Source organism: Canis lupus, chromosome 14 (genome assembly GCF_048164855.1).
Source record: "Canis lupus baileyi chromosome 14, mCanLup2.hap1, whole genome shotgun sequence".
In the NCBI taxonomy this organism is placed as follows: domain Eukaryota; kingdom Metazoa; phylum Chordata; class Mammalia; order Carnivora; family Canidae; genus Canis; species Canis lupus.
In genome coordinates this window covers 50791821-50817971 of record NC_132851.1, presented here as the reverse complement: position 1 = coordinate 50817971, position 26151 = coordinate 50791821, and the positions used below count along the sequence as shown (strand labels likewise).

The 26151-nt window shown below is 37.7% G+C and overlaps 1 protein-coding gene and 1 long non-coding RNA gene across 23 annotated transcripts in view; one reads left to right on the top strand and one right to left on the bottom strand.

The window, feature by feature from the left end:
- Positions 1 to 2109: 2109 nt before the first annotated feature.
- LOC140604105 (bifunctional phosphoribosylaminoimidazole carboxylase/phosphoribosylaminoimidazole succinocarboxamide synthetase) overlaps positions 2110 to 26151 on the bottom strand; it is a 386988-nt gene continuing 362946 nt past the window's right edge. For all 22 annotated transcript variants that reach the window (XM_072775131.1, XM_072775137.1, XM_072775133.1 and 19 more), the window contains 8 exons: positions 24068 to 24265; positions 16758 to 16936; positions 14444 to 14623; positions 14230 to 14343; positions 13268 to 13351; positions 10928 to 11108; positions 8906 to 9064; positions 2110 to 3536 (listed from right to left, as the gene is read on the bottom strand). In XM_072775131.1, the coding sequence (XP_072631232.1) occupies positions 3370 to 3536; positions 8906 to 9064; positions 10928 to 11108; positions 13268 to 13351; positions 14230 to 14343; positions 14444 to 14623; positions 16758 to 16936; positions 24068 to 24265 (1262 nt within the window). In that variant the 3' untranslated portion in view covers positions 2110 to 3369. The remainder of the gene's footprint in view (positions 3537 to 8905; positions 9065 to 10927; positions 11109 to 13267; positions 13352 to 14229; positions 14344 to 14443; positions 14624 to 16757; positions 16937 to 24067; positions 24266 to 26151) is intronic.
- LOC140604114 (uncharacterized) lies at positions 3353 to 5310 on the top strand. The gene is made up of 2 exons (XR_012007140.1): positions 3353 to 4023; positions 5123 to 5310. It is a non-coding gene; the product is annotated as an uncharacterized lncRNA (long non-coding RNA).

The following is a 26151-nucleotide window of genomic DNA, read 5'->3' as shown; positions in this document are numbered from 1 at the left end:
TAGTCCTACTTTACAGATAAGAACTAAAGCTAAAAAAAACAAAAACAAAAACAACCACTAAAGCTCAGAATGATGTACCCAGGTAAATCTTTTCATTTCCATTCTACTGTTATTTTCACTGTACCACAATGCTAGATGAACAACTCAGTCTCAAGTAATTTGAGATCATGGGGAGTTAAATGCAAAAAAGCACCACTAAAACAATTTCACTCTGGCTGCCCAAGAACTGTGGGTTGAAGAACTCTGGATAAGCCACATTATGCTGATTCCCTGCCCTTCTCCCCTATGTTCAGAAATGAAATCAGCTGAAGGGAATATTAAATTTGAGGTGGATTTTATGGTGAATCAGTTTCACTCATACCAACTTCTATAGTCTGCCAAAGGGATATTACATAATGTATTCAGGTATCAGGATATACTTTACATATGTTGACTCAATTCTCTTAACAGTATCAGGGTAGTATTTGCAGGTCCTCAAAAAGGCAGAGCTGTTTTACCTCCTGCTTCCTTAGTCTGGTTATTTCCCCACACTTCTTTCTTTCTTTCTTTCTTTTCTTTCTTTCTTTCTTTCTTTCCTTTCTTTCTCTTTCTTTCTTCTTTCTTTCTTTCTCTTTCTCTTTCTTTCTTTCTTTTCTTTCTTTCCTTCCTTCCTTCCTTTTCTTTCTTTCCTTTCTTTCTTTTTCTTTTTCTTTCTCTTCCTTCCTTCCTTCCTTCCTTCCTTCCTTCCTTCCTTCCTTCCTTCCTTCCTTCCTTTCTCTTTCTTTCAAGATTTATTTGTTCATGAGAGACACAGAGAAAGAGGCAGAGACAGGCAGAGGGAGAAGCAGGCTCCATGTAGAGAGCCCGACATGGGACTCGATCCCCCGTCTCCAGGATCAGGCCCCGGGCTGAAGGCAGCGCTAAACCACTGAGCCACTGGGGCTGCCCATTTCCCCACGTTTCTGCATGGCTCACTCTTTTACATCATTGCTCTGCTGTCTGCAAAAACCTTACTCTTATCTCCAGCACTATCCTATCACTTTGGTTATTCTTCACATGCACTTATACTTCCCTAATTCTACCTAATACATCTTTTATGGTTTGTTATCCTCAATAAGATTTTTTTGACAGTGGGGGCCTTGTTTCTGTTCAGTACTGTTATCTTAGGGCCTCAAATAAAACCAGGCAAAGTATGTATCTCATGAATATATGAATGAATAAAGCTTCACACAACTTGTCTTTTATTTGGCTACAGTGTTTACATTTCAGAAGGCTTTAAAGCAACAGCAATTGTAAGCATGCCTTTATGATACAAAGTACTATATTACTTGGACAAATTTTTCCTCCTCAGTTTGTTTACCTACAAGCCCCCAAGAAAGTATAATCACCCAGATGGCAAACTAGGTAGTTCTTTTTTTTTTTTTTTTTTTTTTTTAATTTATGATAGTCAGAGAGAGAGAGAGAGAGAGAGAGAGAGAGGCAGAGACATAGGCAGAGGGAGAAGCAGGCTCCATGCACCGGGAGCCCGACGTGGGATTCGATCCTGGGTCTCCAGGATCGCGCCCTGGGCCAAAGGCAGGCGCCAAACCGCTGCGCCACCCAGGGATCCCCCAAACTAGGTAGTTCTATACAAGTTAATGTAACAGTTAAAGTACTTTCAAACAAGTATTTACTCTGGTATTACTGAAAAGACACTACTGGAGATATACTCTAAAATTGATAATGACCATTGAAATGGTCTTATCCACTTATCTAAATTGGTGTTTGAAACTTCTGTACTGCACTAAAGCAGGTGGAGTTTTGCTAGGGAGGGATAGAAGAACTGAAATTGCAGTCAATAACTATTCAGAGGCCACAAAGCCAAAGTTTAAAGATGTTAAAATCATCTCTTTTTAAGTGTTCTTGTGAACTAAGAATGAAGCAGTACGTTATTTTTACAATTCTCCCATCTCTAGAAGGCTGCTAGGCATAGCACATCACAGCAAAAGGCAATGTGAGGAAATAAAGTGTAAGCTTTTATTTTCTCCTCTTTTGCAGCTTCTAATCCAACAAAGAACTGTAAGTAGCCACTGTAGTTAGAAGGGATTTGGGAAGGCTTCACGGAGAATGTGAAAATGAAGCTCTAGTAAATAGATTTTTAAAAAAAATTTTATTTATTCATGAGAGACACAGAGAGAGGCAGAGACATAGGCAGAGGGAGAAGCAGACTCCCTATAGGGAGCCTGATGTAGGACTCAATCCCGAGACCCCAGGACCATGACCTGAACCAAAGGCAGATGCTCAACCACTGAGCTACCCAGGTGTCTCTGATTGCTTTCTATAAAATGAACATATATATAAAATTTTACATGGAAGTTTAAGGGGTTCACAGACATTCAGATTAAAGTTTAGTGATCTATCTGCATAATGTAACCGTGATTTCCAAACAGTTTATAGATTGATGATAAACTTTAACACCTCTCAGTAACAACTACTCCTTTAGAGGTGAATCTTACTGGGTACCCTGCCCAAACTTCTATTGTTATAAGAAACTAGTATGGTTATCAACTAGGAGATTCCAATTTTGGAAAATCATGGTAGGCTGAGGATTGTTAGTTTGGCTAAAACATGTATTATCAGAATTAAAATAATTTTATGATCCACAGAGGTACCTATTACAGCTAAGTAAGATTTACTAAATCTTTCATTTGGAATGACAAAGCTGACTCTACTTTTTTTCCATGGAAAACTGCCCTGACATTTATCAGATAAGTTCTCAGAAAAGTCCCTTATCCATGGCTTTGACAGTATCCCTTCATCTTATTTCCATGTGTCTTTCCTACCCCCAACACCAATCTCAATTTTTCTTAAACAAAAAACAAAAGCAAAGCAAAACAGCATCTGTCTATAGCTATAAATACACATCTATTCTGAGATGTTGACTGCAAATAAAATACCACGCCCTTAGGATTTTATAAAGATCATAATGTAAAAGGATTATATTGCTCTTATCACTCTAAGATTTAAGCATTTTAACTTTTTAAAACTTATGGGCGGAGATACAGAAGGTCAAGTAACTTTAGAGCTCTGTAATAGGTACGACATTATTAGCATTTAAGAAATATATCTGATTATGTTAACTACCTAACAGTGACCTTTTATTTTTTTTACAGTGACCTTTTAGTAGCTAAGAGATTTTAAGTGTCTTTCTAATAATTTCACTTCCTCTAAAGAAATACTAGTAAATATGTCCATTTAGTCTACTGATCCATGAATCTGGAGAAGCGTTTATTCACTAGTAAATTTTATTATTTTGATTGATTTAAAAACTTTTCATCTTGATTTTTTTCTGAAACTAAATAAGAAATGTATAGTTTTTCTACCAAAAAAAAAAAAAAAAGCAATGATGTTTTATAAATTGCCCTTTCGGATTTTCTTGTCAGCCTGTTTCAAGGAAATCCATGTGTTCAATATACTTGCTCGAAGTTTAGCCCATACCAAATGGTTGTTTAATCCAAATATCTGAGCAGCAAACTGAGCTGATCCTTCTGGGGAAAGTATGGTCGAACAGCCAAGACCTATTGGTTCAGAAAAGAAAAGAATTTTAATCTGTCAGTTAATAATGAAAATAGCACTTAGTAGATTCTTTTAAAGTAATCTCTACATCCAACATGGGCTCAAACTCATGACTCCAAGATCAAGAGTCACATACTATATCAATTGAGCCAGGCAGGGGCCCTTAGTAAACTATTTCATACTCAGAAAAGTCCTGTTAACTACAAACAATAAAACGCTACTGTATCATCCTTGTTTAAAATAGGATCTGTGGAATAAGTTTTCATGGAGTGGTAAAGTGATTATTAAGAGGTAGGTAGTATTTCTCTACCATGAACAGGTATTTTATATGTATCATCTATCATTCTTTTCACTGATTCATCTGCAAAGAAATTCACCTTTTTCAAAGTTTTTTTCACATACAGTAAACCCTTAAATTCTTAGAGAAAGGCAACAGAAATAAAACAAGGATCAAGTGGAAAGAAGCACTTGTTCTTGGACAAACCTGAGGTATGTTAATTTTTTTAAAAATAATTTTCTAGCTGCCACTTTTGTCCTTACACTTTAACTATTCTAACAACTTTAAGCAGTAAAAAACCTTAAACCTAAAGATAATTTTATGAAACATCAAGTTATAAGTAAATTCAGTATTTATAAGATCTAAGAAAGTAACTTCCTTGGGGGCCACATAATTTACTCAGGCAGACTTTCTGTTATGGGATGGTACTATTGTATGTGTCACTTGAGTGAAGTACTAACTAGCTTATAGATCCAAAAGCTTCATTTTTCCAATATTCTTGGAATTCATCAGGCTCTTTGACCCCTCACTGCCCTAAAATCAAGCATAAATCACAAGGCCAATTTATTAGTTTGTATTAATAAATCAATTTATGCAGCTCCAACACTTATGTGACATTGCTCAATGTACTTCATGTTAACATTAATATCCTTATCTATTAAGATGGGAGTGATAAGTAGTAGCTATCTTATGTGAGCATTCAACAAGTTAATATAGATAAAGTGCTTGGGGCAGTGCCTGGTGCATAGTAAATACTCAATGAATGTCAACTGTTATAGTAGTAGTATTCTAGGTACAGAGTTCTACTCTAGTAACTAAAAAAGACCTGTGCCTACTGCTCAGGGCTCCCTTTCTGACATCAGGAAAGCTTAATTAGCAAAGAATTAGGTTATCTAGTGATGCCATAAGAGAAAGAGAAACAGTTTTCAGGATTTTCAAAGGGCAGTGTAAAACTCTTCCTCAAAAGATTATACCAATTCTAGTGATCAGAATGTACAAATCTTCCATATTCCCATTCTCTAGAGAGAAAAACTGCCAAATTCTTGCTCATCTTATTCTCCCTTTTCTAAACTCCACTGATAATACCTGTACTATTCCTGACATAAATTTAATTACATTTTCATTTATAGCCATAGTAATTTCTAACTAGAGAAGTTGATACAATCATATGTCCAGCTAAAGATGACTAATCAAGGTGGATTAATCACAAGGTGTGTCCCTGAAACTGTATAAAAACAGTAGTAAGTAGCTGAATGTTATACTAAAAAGTTTGTTCAATATGTTTTTTGATTCTAAATCAAATATGTTCAGCTGTGGGACACCTGGGCGGCTCAGCGGTTGATCCCGGAGACCCAGGATCGAGTTCCACTTCGGGCTCCCTACATGGAGCCTACTTCTTCCTCTGCCTGTCTCTACCTCTCTCTCTCTGTGTCTCTCTCATGAATAAATAAAATCTTTAAAAACAACAAAAAAACCAAATATGTTCAGCTGTAAAAATATTTTTAGTAATGGTATCCTATTTTTTCTATACTTGAATTAAAAATATCTACCACAGCTTTAAAAAAATAAAGAAAAATAAAAACAGCAGTAAAGGGAATAAAGAAAATAGACATAGGGATGCCTGGGTGGCTCAGTGGTTGAGCGCCTCCCTTTGGCTCAGGTTGTGATTCTGGAGTCCTGGGATCGAGTCCCACATTGGGTTCCCTGCATGGAGCCTGCTTCTCTCTCTGCCTGTGTCTCTGCCTCTCTGTGTGTATGTCTCAAGAATAAATAAATCTTAAAAAAATAATAATAATAATAAAATAAAAGCACAAAATGATAACAGCAATAACTTTTTGTCAGCTGTAAAGGAAATGGATCTACTAACTTAGTAGATCAAGAAAATTTTATCCTAAACTGAAGAAAGATGAGAAGCAAAGTGACCAATGTTAAAAAAGCCATGCAAAAGGTTAGGGAATTAGTGGCACCAGATACTTTTGAAGGGAGAAGTGGGGGGTAAAAATGGGGCTAAAAAAAGGGAGACTGGCTAAAAGTCAAGAAGCAGTTAGGCCATCAGATCTATTCTATGCACCTAAGCAATTGCCCCTTCTATAGCATAGCTGAGTCTTAAATTTTTGTGAAGGTAAAACAGATTTTAGTTCAGACTTCTGTGGACTGGAGGGCACTAGGCACAGCTGAGACAAGGAATGCCATAGCGAAAACGGGATTAAGTTTTACACAGGCTGATGTTAAGATCCCCAGATTCCAGAATTCGGATAGTCAGGTTTATTCCTCTAGGTAGCAGACTGAGACTACAAAGATTCTTTGGGTAATTCTAGTCATACATGAGAAAAGATCAAATGACACTGATGTGAGAGATTATTCAAAGAATAACCCTACTAGATCACCCCACAGTGGAGCCATTTTTTTTTTAAGATTTATTTATTTTGAGAGAGGGAGTGAGTGAGCATGTGGACATGTATGTGGGAGACAGGCAGAGGGAGAATCTCAAGCAGACTCCTAGCTGAACACAGAGCCTGATGCAGGGCTCAGTCTCACCACCTTGAGATCATCCACTTGCATAGACCTTCGAACTGGTGTTTTATCATATGCAACAAACAGCCAAGGATAACCAAGGAGAAAAGGAACTAATGTGAAAGTAAGCATAATTTCTGAGACTTAAAAAGATGTTATTGCAAAGATTAAACACGAAAAGGAAGGCGGGGGGGGGAGGGGAGGGTGGCTAGAGAACAGAAAACAGCTCTTACAAATTAAAAATGCCATATCTAGAATGAAAAACTCAATAGAACTCAATAAGAAAAAACAGAAACCAAAAAGTTCCAAATTTGGATAGTAAATCAGAAAATGAGAAAAGAGAAAATGGAGGAGGAAGTAAAGTATTAAAAAAATAATAGAAAATTTCCCAGGACTAAAAAATCAGCGTTCCAGATTTAAAGAGCCCACTGAAAGCCCAAGATGAAAATAATCATCAAGACACATCTTTGTGAAATTATTTTTTTAAAGATTTTATTTATTAATGAGAGACACAGAGAGAGGCAGAGACACAGGCAGAAGGAGAAGCAGGCTCCATGCAGGGAGTCTGACGAGGGACTCAATCCCAGGTCTCCAGGATCAGGCCCTGGGGAGAAGGGGGCACTAAACTGCTGAGTCACCCGGGCCGCCCATCTTTGTGAAATTTAAGAAAAATGGATAGAAAAAGATGCTAAAAGTTTCCAGAAAGAAACAAAATTCGTAAATAACCTAGAATCAGTGTGGTAGAAAGGCAGTGGAGTTCTCAGTAACTCTAGAAGACAGAAGACAATGGAGTAATTCCTTCAAAATTGTAAAGGAAAATAATTTGCAATCTAGAATACCATTCCTAAATTATTGAGTATGAGGCTATGATAAAAACATTTTAGATACAGGAGTTCTCAAAAAGTTTACCATCTATATACCTCCTCCTCAGGAAGTTCACTAAGAATGCTCTCCAACAAATTAAGGAGTTAACAAAGAAAGGGGAAGACATCCGACCTAGGCAATAGGAGATCCAAGACTAGAGAAGGGCAAAATGGACGTCCAGGATGATGGTAAAGAGAAATCCTAAGGCAATGGCAGTACAGTTGGCCTAGAGAGAAGCCGGTCTATACTGGAACAGATTAGAGGGCTCAAGTACTTAACATATTTGACACATAACAAGAGCAGATTTACAATAAAATAAAGTTTAGCATTTAACAAACAATCAAATCTTACTGAAACAATATAGACTCTCAGGACTTGTAGATCAAATCATTATCTTGGACTATGATGAGACTATCACAATATTGTTATTCTAGGAGATTCTGCTCAGCCAATTGATAAAACGTCCTTGTGTGTTATTTATTCTGATCTCTAATTTATAGAAATAAAACTTCATTTTTTTTTTTTTTTTTTTGTTAAAAGATTTTATTTATTCAGAGAGAGAGGCAGAGACACAGGCAGAGGGAGAAGCAGGCTCCATGCAGGGAGCCTGATGCGGGACTCAATCCCGGGACTCTGGGATCACGTCCTGGATGAAGGCAGATGCTCAACCTGCTGAACCACCCAGGTGTCCCAAAATTTCATTTCCTTTACAGACATAACATAATCACATTTACTTTTAAAAACTCAAAACCATGAATGATATATTCTTGGGGAGAAAAACCCAAATCGAACTTGATCTATCTACACATCTCACCACTAGTTTATAGAAAATATAGAGGATGGAAAAGCATGTTAAACAACATTCAGAAATGTAATCAGCTAAATCCAAAATGTAGAAAATTCTATAGGATAAATGAAAGGGAAAAAAAGGAGGACTGAAAGAGACTTAGGAGAGACAGCAACTAAATGCAATGTTAAGGACTGTGTTAGATCTTGAACAACTATAAAAAATGATGATCAGGAAAACTTGAACACTAACTGAAAATCTGAAGATTTTAAGAAATTACCATTAATTTGTGTAAGTGTGAATATGGTATCATGATTATGATTTAAAAACTAGAGTTCTTACTGCTTAGAAGAAGCATATTTAAGTATAAAATGCTTTGTCTAAGATAGACTTGGAAATAATCCAGCAGAAAGGGCTACAGATGTAATAAGATGTTAAATGTTGAAGCTGAACAAGGGGTACATGTAGATTTCACTGTTATTCTACTATTTTGCATGTTTGAAATTTTGCAAGGAAAAGAACTTTTTTTTTTTTTTTTTTTGAGAGAAAGCCAGCCAGAACAGGGGGTGGTGCTAAGGGAGAGAGAGAATCCCAAGCAGGCTCAACACTCTTCACAGAGCTCCACATGGAGCTCAACCTCATGACCCTGAGATCATGACCTGAGCCGAAACCAAGAGTCAGATATTTAACTGAGTCACCTAGGCATCCCTGTATTATTACCTTTTTTAAGATTTTATTTATTTATTCATGAGAGACACACACACACAGAGAGGCAGAGACACAGGCAGAGGGAGAAGCAGGCTCCCTGCAGGGAGCCCAACGTGGGACTTGATCCCCAGACCCCAGGATCACACCCTGATCAAAGGCAGACACTCAACCACTCAGCCACCTCTTTAATAAACAATTTTTAAAAACTGAATGTATCTTACCGCTGGGTAGTCGAAGAGAAGACCACACATCCTGAGCTCCCCAGTCTGGAGTGAGTGGAGGGCAGCTGATAACTGGGTATGCAGTGTTGCCAGACATCACTGGACCCAAACCATTGCTTCTGCCTGCCACTGCCACAAATACAGTAGGAATGCCATCCCCTAGGGAAATTACACGTTTGTAATTGAATTGAAAGGAAATTTTAAGTTAGATTAAAACAAAATCCTGTATATCTTAACACCTTCAGTTCCTTTATTAGCAGTCTCCAGAAAAAGCATAAATAAGACAATATACGTTTCACTTTGCCATCTATTATATCAAAGGAGCAAGTAACGAAGTAGCAAGAATAGGTCTGGCCATCTTTGAGGTTTATAGTACAAACAGGGTACCAGCGTGCCATTGAGGGAATGGCTCAAAGGCCTGGCTCACCGAAATAAAGAATGATACCACTTGAACCAGTGTCCGTCCTGGTGTCTTTCAATCAACAGGGTAGAGAAAGACCTTGTTAATGGAGACTCAAGGTTCAGGAGCACATTTGAAAGAAGGCAGGCAAATTCAGTAATACAGTACCCAAATATTTAAGACCCCTCAATACATTTTCTAACATAACTCTTAAACATTTCATTCTTTGATATATTTATGTTATTCCTTTGTTTCTTACCACAGAGATTCCTAACCTGGAATCCAAAATTGTATTTATTTTTACTTTTCTGAGGAAAGAGTTCAGGCTTTCATTAACTTAAAAGAGGTCTAAGAACTTATCCCAGTTCCCTGCCCCGTTCCCAAACCTTAATATGTTCCTGTAATAACTATCTTTAGAAAAAAATCAACATTTTTCCCAGTTGAGAAACATTTAGTTATGTCTGTAGGACTCCATTATTTTAGATCGATACTATCCCATCAAGGTGTGTATGTATGTATGTATTTATCTATTGAAAAGGACTTTATTTATTTATTTTTATTTATTTTTTTAACAAAATTTTTTTTATATTTCTCTATATTTTTTAAAGATTTTTAAATTTATTTATTCATGAGAAACACAGTGAGAGAGAGAGGCAGAGACACAGGCAGAGGGAGAAGCAGGCTCCATGCAAGGAGCCTGATGTGGGACTCGATCCCGGGTCTCCAGGATCACACCGTGGGCTGCAGGCAGCACTAAACCGCTGCACCACCGGGGCTGCCCCCTTTTTTATTGAGACACACACAGAAAGAGGGAGAGACACAGGCAGAGGGAGAAGCAGGCTCCCTATGGGGAACCCGATGTGGGACTCAATCCCCAGACCTCGGGATCATACCCTGGTTAAAGGCAGATGCTCAACATTGGGCCACCCAGGTGTCCCAAGGCATTTCTTTTGTATACTAAATTATAAAATTATTCCTTAGTTTTATGTCTAACTACCTTTTAGGAAAGGCTGATCATTATAAATATTTGTAAGGACCTACTACCTCAACTAAAATTGTTGTAGACAATTATGTCTCACTTTTTCTTGGTGGGTGGGGGCCTCTACTCTTTTATTTTTTTTGACTTTTTTTTAAAGATTTTATTTATTTGACAGAGAGAAAGCACAAGCAGGTTGAGTGGCAGGCAGGGGGAGAGGTCTGAGAGGCAAGCCCCTTGAGAAGCAGGGATCTTGTGGGGGGCGGGAGGGGGGCTTGATCCCAGGTCACTGGGATCGTGATCTGAGCCAAAGGCAGATGCTTAACTGACTGAGCCACCGAGGTGCCCCTATTTTTGATATATTTTTTAAAAAACCTGAATAAAACCTGAATGTCATCGACACACAATGTTGTATGATTTTCAGGTGCACGCAGGTTGCATTTTCAATTCTTTCTCCCTGAGCCATTCTTTTATAAGTGCCTAAAGCACCTTACACTCTTTGGAAGTGAGTATCATGAAAGCCTAGACTGTCATTTTTCCCCTTGAAAATGTGGCCAATTCTTTTTCAGCATTATTAGTCAAAAAACAAGATTTATTGGCAAAATCAGAAGAACTTCCTGAAATGCTCTAGTTATGTGACATTTACCTTCATACTCTGCTTTAATCCTCAGAGTTTCATCTGGTCCTTTATGGGCAGATGTTACCCGAAGTTCACATGGAATGCCAAAATTTCCACAAGCCTTTTGGATTTTTTCACAGTGACTGAGATCAGAAGTTGAGCCCATCAGTACTACAACTCTGCACTGACTTTCTGATTTTAGAAGTAACTGGAAAGGAAAAACATGGATATGCAAAAGAAGATGGCAAAATGGATAAATACAGAAATGAATACCACAAGAATAATAATCAGTTTACAGAGCTAGAGGAGAGTAAAATTACAACTGGAGAGAATATTTAATAGACCAAATTCAAGACAGACACAAACAGGATAAAACGATAGAGTATTTATTTTTCATAATAACCTTTATATAAAAAAAGCAGTCTTCATAATTAAGATCTAAAAAGATTTTCATCAGATAGATTATATTTTATATTATATAAGCTATTATAAATAAAAGGCAAAGAATCACTCCTAATTAATTTCAGAAAGCTGTAATATAAAATATTTCATCCTAAGATTTTTTTTTTAAAACATCTTATTTATTCATGAGAGACACACAGAGAGAGGCAGAGACATAGAGGGAGAAGCAGACTCCATCCAGGGAGCCTGATCCAGGACTCAATCCTAGGACCCCGGGATGACCTGAGCTAAAGGCAGATGCTCAACCACGGAGCCACTCAGGCATCCCTCATCCTCAGATTTTTAGTACATTGCGTTTAATGGAGACTTTAAGGCATAATGAGCCAAAATAAAGAGATTATATCATAAACCTTTAAAGTTAGTTGCTTAGGGAAGCCCGGGTGGCTCGGCGGTTTAGTGCCGCCTTCAGCCCAGGGCCTGATCCTAGAGACCTGGATCAAGTCCAACGTCAGGCTCCCCGCATGGAGCCTGCTTCTCCCTCTGCCTGTGTCTCTGCATCTCTGCCTCTCTCTCTCTCTCTGTGTGTCTCTCATGAATAAATAAAATCTTAAAAAAATAAAAAATAAAAATAAAGTTAGTTGCTTAAAATTCAAAATGCTTGTTTCCATGGAAATGATGTTTTGAAAACTGGCTGTGACCCTTGGATAACTGCAAATCCCATTCAATTTCCATGGAATTACAGTGATTGTAATACCCTAAATCTTAAAAAAAAAAAAAGATTTGAGAGAGATAGCAAGCATGCATATGTGTGTGTGTGCGCGCACACACACACACACACACAGGAGCAAGCAGAGTGGGAGAAAGAATCTTAAGTAGATACCCCACTGAGCACAGAGCCTGACTTGGGGCTTGATCCCAGGACCCTGAGATCATGACCTGAGCCAAAATGAAGAGTTGGACACTTAACCAACTGAGCCACCCGGCACCCTGATAATACCATCAATCTTTTTTTTTTTTTTACCATAAGTCTTAAAGTAACATTTTAATGTCACATGGAGTTCTAATTCTGAACTCTACTTCTGAAACCCATGCTAGTAGAACTCTGAATAGCAGTGGCAAGGTGGGTAGGAAATGTAAGGGGCAGGGAGAAGACAAGGATTCTAGGTTTCCCCAATAGAATTTGGGAGTATACTGGCCAGTTCAACAGCAGAGGGTTTCAATATGTTATTGAGAACAGTTTAGGTGGTACATTTCTTTTTTTTTTTTTTTTTTTTTTTTACATTTTTATTTATTTATGATAGTCAGAGAGAGAGAGAGAGAGAGAGAGAGAGAGAGACACAGGCAGAGGGAGAAGCAGGCTCCATGCACCGGGAGCCCGACGTGGGATTCGATCCCGGATCTCCAGGATCGCGCCCTGGGCCAAAGGCAGGCGCCAAACCGCTGCGCCACCCAGGGATCCCAGGTGGTACATTTCTTAAAAGTGCTCCTTTAAAAACAAAAACTACTGGAGAAAAGGGCGCTTGGTGGGCCCTATATCTGTGCTCAATGGGGAGTCTGCTTAAGGATTCTCTCTCTCCCTCTGCCCCTCCTCCCACTTGCACACACATTCTACAATAAATATTAATTTTTAAAAACCCACTGGAAAAAAGAAAACTGCACCATCTCACTTTTACTTTCCTTTTAAAAAAGAAAAAAGATTTTATTTATTTATTTGGAGAGAGAGTTGGCAAGCAGGGGAGGGGCAGAGGGAGATGAAGAAAGAATCTTAAGCAGACTCCATATCAAACGCCAAGCCTGAGGTGGGGTTCAAATCCATGATCCTAATATCCTGAGATCATGACTCGAGCTGAAATCAATAGCATGATACTCAACAGACTGAGCCACCCAGGTGCCCTTATTTTCCTTTTAGAAGCAAGATCTTGGAGAAAAATACAGAACACCATGGGTTTATTATAAAAGTTTTACCTCTACTCTTTCTGCAACCCACTCAAAATTTTTCTTCACCATCTGGAGCCCTTCTGGAGTTACTTCCTTGAGGTCACGATATGACTAGAAAATAATAAGGTAGAAAGTTTAGAATACAGATATTCTATTAATAATATTCTTGCTAACTGAAATTATTTGATTTTGGAGTTTGGGGTAGATTATGAAAAGCTTGCATAGCAAGGAATATATCTAAAAATCTATGTAAACCTATAAATCCTTTTCCTGAATTAGACTAGAAAAAGTTCATTCATTTAAGGATAAGTGCTTTCTACACTAGCAACTACGATTAAGTGCCTTGCGCAATTCTTACATAGTGTACAGAATATCTGTTCTAATTTCGTTTTCATAGGACAGAGCAGAAATGGAATCTGATAAGATCCACCACACTTGGGACAGAGTTCCAGATCGCCACTCATTCTTATAATTAGGAAGATAGCAATCATCCTCTCAGTACCTTAGAGGATGACCAAAGAAGGATGACACCTGCTCTGTGTGATGGTCATAATATATGAGAAATCTGTTTTGTAAAGTATTGTTCCTATTTTTTTCTCAGGATATAGAAAGTATAAGAGACGTTTATCTTTTTTTTTTAAGATTTTATTTATTTATTCATGAGAGAGGAGGGAGAAAGAGAGAGAGAGGGAGGGAGAGAGAGAGAGAGAGAGGCAGAGACACAGGCAGAGGGAGAAGCAGGCTCCATGCAGGGAGCCCAATGTGGGACTCAATCCCGGGACCCCAGGATCATGCCCTGGTCCGAAGGCAGCGCCAAACCATTGAGCCACTCAGTGATCCCGAGATATTTATCTTTAAGGGTAAACAGCAATCAACTCAGGTTCTTATCATATGGAACAATAACTGCCTTTTCTTTCCCCCCATCTTTCTATTCACCTCTATCCCAGCCTGATCTTGCAAAGAATAAAAAAAAAATCCTGAAGCATTACCTGTTTGTCTTTCTGTTGGCTTCGATCTCCTGATGGCCAGAGTCTCCAGGAATCATTATCAATAACATCAGCAAGAACAATTTCTTTGGTGGTTACATCAACACCAAATTCAATCTAGAAATAGCACATCACCAAAGAAAAGTTTTCAAAACTCTACAACTAACGACATTTATCAGTTATAATCTTTCCTCTCAAAATTCCATTTTATTTGTACCTTCATATCAACCAGTGTACAGTTTTGGGGCAACCAGGATTTCTCCAGTATTTCAAAAATAGCCTGTGTAGCATGACTCATGATATCCACTTCAGTCTGGCCTATAACAAGTCCAGCAAAGCAAAATTTTGCAGCAATTAGCTGTTCTTCAGACCACTGTGGATCATTATTGGCATCATCCTGAAAATAAAGTATAGGAGTACAATTACTTTAAATATGAAAATTTTGAACTTTTGAGATAAACTGAAGCCCTTTTTCCCTTGACCATGAATTCCTCAGAAATATTTTCTCTAAAAACTTTTTTTATTAAAATGCCCCTTATCCCTGGGTGGCGCAGCGGTTTAGCGCCTGCCTTTGGCCCAGGGCACGATCCTGGAGACCCAGGATCGAATCCCACATCGGGCTCCCGGTGCATGGAGCCTGCTTCTCCCTCTGCCTGTGTCTCTGCCTCTCTCTCTGTGTGACTATCATAAATAAATAAAAATTAAAAAAAAAAATGCCCCTTAATTCACAATTGTTTTAAATTTGTCTAGTTTTAATAGCTACTTTAAAATTCAAGATATTCAGTAACTTATTCTAGGTGATGAAGTATTTGAAATAATTTGCTCTCTTTATATAAACTAAGTAAGTTTGTGATTTTAATGTTTTCTTCATGAGTCAACAGATAGTAAGAAGACCAAACCACATTTTAGCTCACTAAATCTTTCCAGAAAGCAATTTTCATAATCTCCCAATCTTTTTCCTTTTTTTAAAGATTTTAAATAATTTCTACACCCAACGTGGGGCTTGAACTCACAATCTTGCGATCACAAGTCACATGCTCTACTGACTGAGCCAGGCAGGCACTACTCTTGACCTCATTTTTATTTTATTTCTTAAAAGATTTTATTTATTTATTCATGAGGGATACAGAGAGAGAGGCAAAGACACAGGGAAAAGTAGGCTCCTCGCAGGGAACCCGACGTGGGACTCAGTCCCGGGACCAGGATCATGCCTTGAGCCAAAGGCAGACAGATGCTCAACCACTGAGCCACCCAGGCGTCCCTTGATCTCATTTTTAATAAGAATTTATATAAGACTACAAGTGTTTAAGGATATTATTTGATAATTCAAGAGACTTCATATTAAGCCATTAGTAAAAAAAATAATAACTTTCATGTTATTCTAAGTAGTGTCCCAATTTCACATGAAAAATTCTTTTCATTTCAGGTTTTATTCATTTATTTGAGAGAAAGAGACAGAGATAGTGAGAAAAAGCACAAGTAGGGAGGAAAGGGAGAAGCAGGCTCCCCACTGAGCAGGGAGCCCGATGTGGGGTTCAATTCCAGGACTCTAAGATCATGACCTGAATCACAGGCAAATGCTTAACTGATGAGCCACCCAGGTGCCCCTGAAATTTTTCTTTTATGAATTCTAGATTTGTATTATATAAACATTTTAAGGTGTGCAATTTACTGATTACACTTGATCTAGGCTAAAAGGTTGAGAGGCAATTTCAGCTCACTGTTTAAAAATGCTACATAAGGTACAAGTGGGTGCTCAGTTGATTCAGCATCCAACTTTTGGTTCTAGCTCAGGTCATGATCTCAGGGCCCTCATGTCTGGCTGGTTCCCTGCCAGCATAGAGTCTGCTTGGGATTGTTTTCCCCTTCCTCTCCCTCCCCATCTGCTCCACAACCCCGCCCCCCTCCGTGTACATGCTCATTTGTTCACTTTCTCCCTCTTTCTTTTTCTCTCAATAAATAAATAAAATCTTAGGGGCGCCCAGGTGGCTTAGTGGTTGAGTGTCTGCCTTTGGCTCAGGTAATGATCCCGGGGTCCTGGGATTGGGTCCCATTATCAGGCTCCCTCTGGGGAGCCTGTTTCTCCTTCTGCCTGTGTCTTTGCCTTTCTCTGTGTCTCTCATGCATAAATAAAAAAAATATTAAAAAAAAAATAAAGGAAAAAAATGCTACAGAAACATTACTTCTGACTTTGGAACTATGCATAAACAAAGAGGAAAAGAGACAAGGAGTTTCAATAAAGAAAACCAATACAAATTTTTAACAACTGATTCCTACATCTTTGGTGGTTTTGCTTGTAAGACACATCAGTAATAGTTTTTCTGTATCTGAATATAAAAAGATCCCTTGTATTTGCTTTTACTTCAAACTCTTTAATGAAGAATTTAAAAAATTTCTGAATTATTTTTCTTCCTAATAACTGCATTTTTCAAAAATTTTAAAAAAGATTTTAATAACATTAAATCTTTTTTGACTTTGAAATTACATTTGTTGCTATATTATAGTAAGACACAGAAGCATAAAATAATTACCTTGAAAAACAGCTCCACTTTAGGTGGGTAAAATTTATATCCTTCTTTGACACCAGGATTTCTTTTGAGAAAAGAACCAGTTGCTATTCTTCTACAAACCCATTCAATTGGAATCATCTCACATTTAGGTGCAATGAAAGCTGTCTCCCCACACATTCTGGTGAAAGCAGTTTTGATACCTATATATTGATAAAAAGTTTTTTAAAAAAGCATTAAAATTGTATTTAAAAAGGTAGACCTGAGGTATAATAAACTACTATTTACAAAAAACAAATAAAAAAACTTTATCTAGCCAAATGCATTATCCCTAAATGACACTATCAAAAATAATTTTTTAAAAAGTACAAGTAGAAAAATTATTAATATGCTTAATATTGATAAGCTTAATGCTTACCAAAATATTTAGGAATATTTCATTTTAATGTTGCCTGGCATTATGGCAAGACATAATGAATGTCTTTACCATTCATTTTTTCATACATTCAAAAAATACCTATTGAGTAACTTCTGCTACAGCTTACCTAACTTTGCATAAAGCATGTAACTCATTTAAGTGATGCTAAATTATCTTTAAACCAAATTTGGTTATATGATTTTCACATTTTACAGTCCAGTATTAAATGAGCCTTATAAAATAAAATATCAGTCTACTTATCACAATCAGATACAGCCCTAAGTTTTAGATCACCCTTTTCTCTTATATTTGAAGAAAATAATCCCTGAAAACATATCCAACAGGTGACAGCAGGAACATAGTGGCCAATTTGGTGAAGAGCAAAGAAAACACTTGTTCTTCCTTTCCCTTCTATTTGACTCAAACTGTTACTGGAAAACCAAGATAAAAAGCTAGCTAGTGATGGGAGCTGTTTTATTTAGGGGCTTTGGAAAATAATTTCTCTGATCATAGTTATGATATATCATGAACTATATGATCCAGCAATTCTACTTCTAGGTATTCCAAGTACTAACACTGCAGCCTGAAGATGAGCATTATTATGTTAACCTATACAGGTTTCCAGAAGACGTTTTAATCATGTTAATGCTACAGTATTTGTGTGCCATGCAGTAACACTTCTAGAAAAGGTAGTAAAGAATTGAAAGCAGGGACTCAAATAGATACTTGTACACCAACGTTCACAACAGCACAATTTACAATAGGGGAAAACAAAAATAAAAACAAAAAGGGGGGGGAAAAGCAGTACCTGGGTGGCTCAGTTAAGTGTCTGCCTTCAGCTCAGGTCATGATCCCAGGGTCCTGGGATCAAACCCCACATGGGGCTCCCTGCTCAGCGGGAGCCTGCTCCCTCTACCCCCCACCCATGCTTTCTCTCTCTCTGCATTCTCTCTGAAATTAATAAAAATCTTAGGGATCCCTGGGTGGCGCATGGGATCCCTGGGTGGCGCAGCGGTTTGGCGCCTGCCTTTGGCCCAGGGCGTGATCCCGGAGACCCAGGATCAAGTCCCACGTCGGGCTCCTGGTGCATGGAGCCTGCTTCTCCCTCTCTCTGCCTGTGTCTCTGCCTCTCTCTCTCTCTGTAACTATCATAAATAAATAAAAATTAAAAAAAAAAATAAAAAATCTTAAAAAAAAGGGGGGGAGGGGGAATAACTCAAATGTCCATAAATAAACAGATGAAAAGATAGCCAAAATATAATATATACATAAAATGAATTGTTATTCAGTCATTTTGAGAAGAAATAAAACTCTGATACATGCTACAACATGGATAAACCTTGAAAACATTACACTAGGGCAGTCCGGGTGGCTCAGTGGTTTAGTGCCACCTTCAGCCCAGGGCCTGATCCTGGAGACCCGGAGATCCCTGCATGGAGCCTACTTCTCCCTCTGCCTGTGTCTGCCTCTCTCTGTCTCTCATGAATAAATAAAATCTTAAAAAAAAAAATACAAGAAAACATTACACTAAGTGAAATAAAAGGACAAATACAGTATAAATCCACTAATATGATGTACCTAAAATAGGCAAATTCATAATCAGAAAGTAGAATAGAGGTTACCAGAGCTGGGAAGGGAGAATGGAGAGTTTTATTTAAGGGGCCAGAGTTTCTGTGTAAGATGATAAAAAAGTTCTGGCAATAGATAACTAATGCCACTGGATTTACACCGTAAGATGGTTAAAATGACAAATTTTGTTATGTTTATTTTATCACAATTAACAAAAAAAGTTTTTTAAGTACACTCTATGCCCAATGTGGGGCCTGAACTCAAGACCCTGAGATTAAGAGTCACATGCTCTACTGACTGAGCCAGTCAGATGCCCCAACACAATTTAATTTTAAAAAGTAGCAAGACCTACCTTAGGTCAAACATCATAAATTTGTTTTCATTTGTTTAATCCTCATAATACCTGAGAAGGTAGATAATATGACAAATATCCAACAAAATAGATAAGGACAAAGGCATAGTACTTATGTCAGCTAGTATTAGATAAAGCAGTTTCCAACCAACACTATTTGAACTCTGGGCTACCCACTTAACCACTATGCTATACTGCCTCTCCAAGAAGTGTTAGTATATCACAGTACAAAGTAATACAACAGAATTAACGTGAATTAAAATATCTGGAAACTTGCATGGGTTCAACATAATAATGTTCACCTTCAGGCTGCAATGTTAGTACTTCCAATCCCAGTCTCATCTTCTAAGATTAATTTTTTCTTATTAGAAAACGATCAAGAATCTTTGATCATACACACACCTACACATATATATTTCCCTACATGAGGGAATCTACATTTATGTAAGACTTGCACTGTGTTGTTTTATGTGTTATGTCATGTAACCACACATAACATTGTTCTGGTAGGTATTATTACATTTTACAATGAAAGAAACAGGCTCAAACAAGTAATATGAAAAGCTGGGTCATGTTGCCAATCAGTAATGGTGCCTGGACCAGTTTTTTTTTTTTTTTTTTTTTTTAAAGATTTTATTTATTTATTCATGAGAGAGAGAGAGAGAGAGAGAGAGGGAGGCAGAGACACAAGGCAGAGGGAGAAGCAGGCTCCATGCAGGGAGCCTGATGTAGGACTCAATCCCAGGACTCTGGGATCACGCCCTGGGCCAAAGGCAGGCACTAAACTGCTGAGCCACCCAGGGATCCTAACCTAGACCAGTTTCAAAACCTGTATTGTATTCTCTGTACTCCCTTTGGATTTGACCAGTAAGATTTATGTGAAACAGGGAACTGTTATATGCTACATGAACAAGAACTCTGGCAAAGAATAACAGTGAGAATAAATGGTCATTTTAACCCTTAAAGAATGATTGGGCTCATGCTTATGGATAGGCAAATGATTTAAATCAATCCTGAATTATATAGGTGATAATTATATGCCTGGCTTCAAGAGTTCTCCCTTTTAAGGTCTTTGTCATATTTGTTTATTTGTCTACTAAGCTTGAAAGACTAGTATCCAAACCTATTTAAATCTAAAAAAGTTACTTTTACTCAGAAGAAAACTCTTCCTTACATCTAAGAACCAAAAGCACAGAATCAATTTACAGTAATGATCCAGCACAGGAAAAAAACTGCTTCAAAAAGAAAAGATTCAGTTTAGATGATATAATGACTGCTTCTAACACACGTGCTAATCATATTAGCAAATGTCACGGGGGGGGGGGGGGGCGGGGGGGGGATGAGCTAAAGAACCCTCCTCACCTCTCACTGCTTACAAAATTTAAGACTCCTATCAAGATTGCTAAGCAAATGTCACTTCCTACTCTAAATTACAATGGCTGTATCTGATAGCTAATCAGCCCACATGTCCCGTCCCCTCATGTGTTAAGGCTGCCGGGCTCCTCATCTTTGTTTTAGCAACTGCAGGACTTCTACCCATTATCACTACTAACCCCTAAATGTAATTACAGGTTTCTGTGGGAGAATTGAGACTTAAAAGGCTAGGTTTTGATGTAAAGTATTGAGACCAAATCCACACATTTCATAACTCAGGTGTAGCACCTATAATATTATTTCCATGGAAAAACAGTATGTCGGGCAGCCCCGGTGGTGCAGCGGTTTAGCGCCACCTGCAGCCCGGGGTGTGATCCTGGAGACCTGGGATCAAGTCCCACATTGGGCTTCCTGCATGGAGCCTGCTTCTCTGCCTGTGTCTCTGCCTCTCTCTCGCTCTCTCTGAATGAATAAATAAATAAATCTTAAAAAAAAAAAAAAAAAGAAAAAAAAACAGTATGTCTTGTATCTATTATTTGTATAGTATTTTAAAGTTTGCTTATGATTGACAATGAAAAAAACTAGAATCCATGAACACCAATAAAAAATAAATTTATAAAAATAAAATAAAAAAAAGAAAAGAAAAAAAAAGGAAAAAAACTAGAATCCTGATTTACCAGATCTCATTTGGTGCTCTTCCCATTCTAACTTCTAGAAATAGCTTAATTAGGAATATAATCTTGATTATAAAGAAAGCAATTTTAAATAGTCCTTTGGTGGTCAGCTAGGCACACCATTTATTGATCTATCGGCAAGTAAAAATTCAATAAGGCAAAAGAATTCCTAATCTGTCTTCTAAAACAAATCTAAGGGGACATCTAGGTGGGTCAGTGGTTGAGCATGCCTTCAGCTCAGGTATGATCCCAGTCCAGGGACTGAGTCCCGTATCAGGCTCCCTGTGAGAAGCATGCTCCTCCCTCTGTGCCTCTGCCTCTCTGTGTCTCTCATGAATAAATAAAATCTTTAAAAAATCAATCAATCACTCAACCAATCAAATCTAGGGATTTTTAAAAACTTAAGTTTTCCTTAATTTCAGTGTACAAAACCTGAAAAATACTTTCAACATTTCTTGTGAACCAAGTTAAGTTTTAGTTAAGTGTGCCAAATACAGTAGTTTAAAGATAATTGTTGGATTACTTCACCTAGGATGACAAACTTTCTCAGCTTTCTCAGATGTAGGACTTTCAGAGTCAAAACTGGGAAACTTCTGGACAGATAATTTGGGTTACCTTAATTTACTTTTTGTTAAGCCCTAGAAAGTACACTGAATAAGCAAATAAAAACTTGGGCCTGTACATATCTTCCATTACTTAAAGGTAAATAAATAAATAGATAAATAAATACACACAAAGTATATATAAAACCAGATAGCTATGTGTAACTACTATGCGTATGCACGAGCTAATATTTTTATTGTTAACAATTTATAGTATTAAAAAACTTTCTAAAATTGTAATATGTACAGGGAAAATGAGATAACTTGGCAAGTTTAAAATGGATCACTTATCTGTATTGCAAAACGAATATAAAATTAGTTTGATGCTCTCTATAGAAATTTACTCAGTTACTGAGAAACCACCAATCAAGGAAGCCTTGAAATAAAAATCCTAAAATCTGGGACACCTGGGTGGCTCAGCGGTTGAGCATCTGCCTCAGGGCGTGATCCCAGATTCCCAGGTTCAAGTCCCACAGCAGGCTCCTTGCAGGGGCCTGCTTTTCCCTTTGCCTGTGTGTCTGCCCCTCTCTCTGTGTGTCTCTCATGAATAAATAAATAAAATCTTAAAAAAAAGAAATCCTAAAATCTTATTACTTAGGAACTGTGGGTAGTCCTTTAAACTTCTAACATACTTTCTATAAGAGGGATTTATGATGTGGATGACAAATTAAGTTGGCAATTAACCATTTTTTTCCTATATTGACTTAAAAAGTGTTCAACAGAAAACTAGGAAAGAGGCAAAAACAGAATTGACTTAACTTGAATCACCTTGTTATTTTGTGGTAAGCAGGTATATCTATCTTGACTGGAAATAAAGGTATTAAATTCCCCTTTGGGATTCAAAAAGATTAATTTAAGAGAGATTATGGACATACCTTGAATAATTGTGGGTTCGGTTCCACACTACCACAATACATCAAATTAATTTTTTGGTTTCCCAGTGCACATACAAGTTATATTTATACTATACTGTGGTCTACTAAGTGTGTGATAGTATGGTATCTAAAAAAGGATATATTTTATGTTAAAAAATTCTTCATTGTTAAAAAATGCTATCATCTGAGCTTTCAGCAAGTTGTGATCACTGATCATAGTTCACCATAACAAATCTAATAATGAGAAAGTTAAAATATTGAGAGAATTACCAAAATGTGCTAGCAATATGAAAAGAACAAATGCTGTTGGAAAAATGGCACCAACAGAGTTTTTCAGTGCAGAGGCAGGTTTGCCACAAACCTTTGTTAAAAAGAAAAAATAAAAGGCAATATCCACGAAACACAATAAAGTGCAATAAAACAGGGTAGGACTGTAATGCTTACAGGAAATTCTAAGCAATGAAAAGGGCAACTGGGTAGTAAAAGGAGACAAAATTATTAAATTATAAAATTAGAACTGGGATTGTAAAAACAAAGCTTTTATTTTATAGATAAGGAACTAGAGCCTTCAAAGGTTGAATGATCCAAGACAATGAAGTCTTCCGCTGGAAGAAAAGAGCTTAAATCTTTTCTTAGCTGAGATATCATATACTACAGACAAATCAGCACTGTCTGAATCCCTGCAGAAAGGTCCATTATTTCATTCCCCTTTCTTTACTCCAGTGCCTTCCAAAGAATGTTCTGATCTCATGTTTTTGTATCTATAGGAAATAGTCTTCTTTCAGTTTCAGAGTAGGGGGTAACCCTGGAGATCCTGGATTCTAGTTCAAACCCCTCCCTCACTTGGGGCACAATGAGAAGGTGTGGTGGCAACCTTCAAATACTTTTCAGGGCTTTCAGCTGGAAAAGGGATTTGAAATTTTGTCTTATCTCTAAGGAGCAGAGCAAAGAATATAGAATTACAGGTACCAAATTTCAATTCTTCAATTAAAGCTGCCTAATCCGAGAATGGGCCTCCTTTATAGGTGAGTCTCTCCTAGGACATCTTCCTAGAAGACAAAGTTACAGAGAAGATATGCATGCCAGATAAAAACTGTGGCAAAATATTAGGAGGCCTTAACTAAATGATACCACTTACTAATTCCAAATTAAAGTGCTATAGTAAAATTTATGAGTTCCTGGTTTAAGTAACCTTAGCTTTTGAGACATCCTCAAAGGACATGTTCTCGATGCAAGTAATGTCATCTCCCCATGAAAGAGATCAGAGTATGCTCTGTGTGTGTATGCACTCAAAAGGGAGGAGACTATGGGGGGGGGGGGGAGAGCCACTTACCTGCTTTTACATTAATAGCTGAAAAGGTGGTCAACACGTTGTTAATCCAAATAACGCCATTTCTCTATGAAAGGACCAATAGGTGTGTGTGTGTGAGGGAGAACATGAAAAGGGAAGTTATTGAGAGAGCCACTTACCTGCTTCCTTTAACAACTGAAAAATACAACTGGTAGTTTTATTTGAGATTGCAGCTTTTCCTTCCAGGTGATTCTTTCTGGCTGCATTTCCTGCTGTAATCTGGTCCTTGGACTGCAGGAGGACTTTTCCTGGACTATCGAGCAATTCATAGACTTCTTTTGTTTTACCCTCATAGAGTTTTTTACCAATATTCAGTACTGTGGAAATAAAATGGGAGACATCAGATTTCAGAAAAAAGTTTTCTGACTGAGACTTAAGTTACCTAGAATGATCAAGCACAGAACATACAGAATAGTTAAGGAATAATGTTAGTAAAAATTCATTCATCTGCATAGAATCTTATACTCAAAGTATTTTCACAGGCTTCATATTTGATTCACATAATTTTGAGACAAACTGTAATCACATAAATAGAGTTGACTCTTGAACTACGTGGGGTTTAGGGTTGAAAATCTGCATGTAACTTTTACTCCCTAAAAACTTAATAGCCTACTGTTTATCAGAAAGCTTGCTGATAACATTAAATGGCCAATTAACACAATTTTCTAAATTATATCTATCTTACGCTGTATTCTTACAATAAACTAGAGAAAAGAATAAAATCTTAAGAGAAAATATTTTTGCAGTTCTGTGTGGTATTTATCAGAAAAAAAAAAAAAAAATCCAAGTGTAAGTGGACCAGTGCAGATCAAACCCAAGCTGTTCAAGGGACAACTGTATCAAGATTAGAAAACTAAGTATCAAAAAGGTAGAGGCCCTGCAGATAGGAAATGGCAGAGCTAGACAATATCCTCTGTCTTCTGAGATGATTATTCTTTGCTCTTTCTACTATCAACCCTTCTCTCACAGCAGAACTAAAGTAGAACTAATTTAAATTAATGTAACCTACAAATAGTATTTGCATTTTTATATGTTCACAATACAATAATTAAACTAGCTTGTAGATGAAAAAATACTTTATTTTTTGTGACTTTTGCTTGCCATGGCAGGCAAAATGGGAAAGTTCAGCCAGAAGGGTTTCTTGATTTTTGAAGTACAAGAGGAGGCACCACTTCCCACTGAGGTTAGTCAATTTCCAAGTACCTCTATTTCTTAATCTTTCTCCCCTATCCCCCAGTGTTAATCCTTCCTCCATACTAACAGATGTGAGACACTGTGAGGAAGTAAGGACAAGGGAACCCAATTTGATGCAGGTCACAGACCTATAAAAAGGTAGACTGGTCATCTGAAAGAATGATTTAGATGAAGATGAGAGATACAGAAGTTTAAGGACTTAAAATTTCCAAGGGGAGAAATCACCCCTCATGCTCCCAGATCATGGACTCATTCTCAGTATTGGCATTTTTTAATGTCCATGTGCCAGGTATACTAGGGATATACCAATAAACAAGACAGAATTCCTACTCTCAGGCAACAGGAGTCTGAGGGAAGCTGAAATTAAACAGGATATCATAATAAGATGTGAGAAGTACAGACACAGATCACAGGTTCATAGCAGGCCTACCCAACCTAGTCTAGACACCAGAGAAGGAAGTCTGGAACAAAGTGAGGTTTAGGTTGAGATCTGAGGAAGGATAAACATTTAGCCAGAAGAGGGAAAGGGGTTGGTAGTGGTGGTGAAAAAAAGACCATGGGGAAAGAGTGCATGGCAGGACTATAGAATGGTTGGAGCATGGGAATCCCTGGGTGGCTCAGCAGTTTAGTGCCTGCCTTTGGCCTAGGAGTTCCAGGATCCAGATCCAGTCCCACATCGGGTCCCCCGCATGGAGCCTGCTTCTTCCTCTGCCTGTGCCTCTGCCCCTTTCTCTCTCTGTGTCTGTTTCATGAATAACAAAGTCTTTAAAAAAAAAAAAAAAAGAATGGTTGGAGCACTGTGTTTATGTATACTGCTGTTGGGCAGAGGAGGGCAGAGGAGGACAGCAGCTACAGAACAGAAAGGATGGCAGGAGAACTGAGCAGTTGATAGATCACCACCTAGTGGAGGTAACCATTAATCAAACCAGTTACTGAATTGTAATAGTTACTGCTGCAGGGTACCTAAAGGAGGAATTCCCATCCTGTTGTACCGTTCTGACTCACAAGC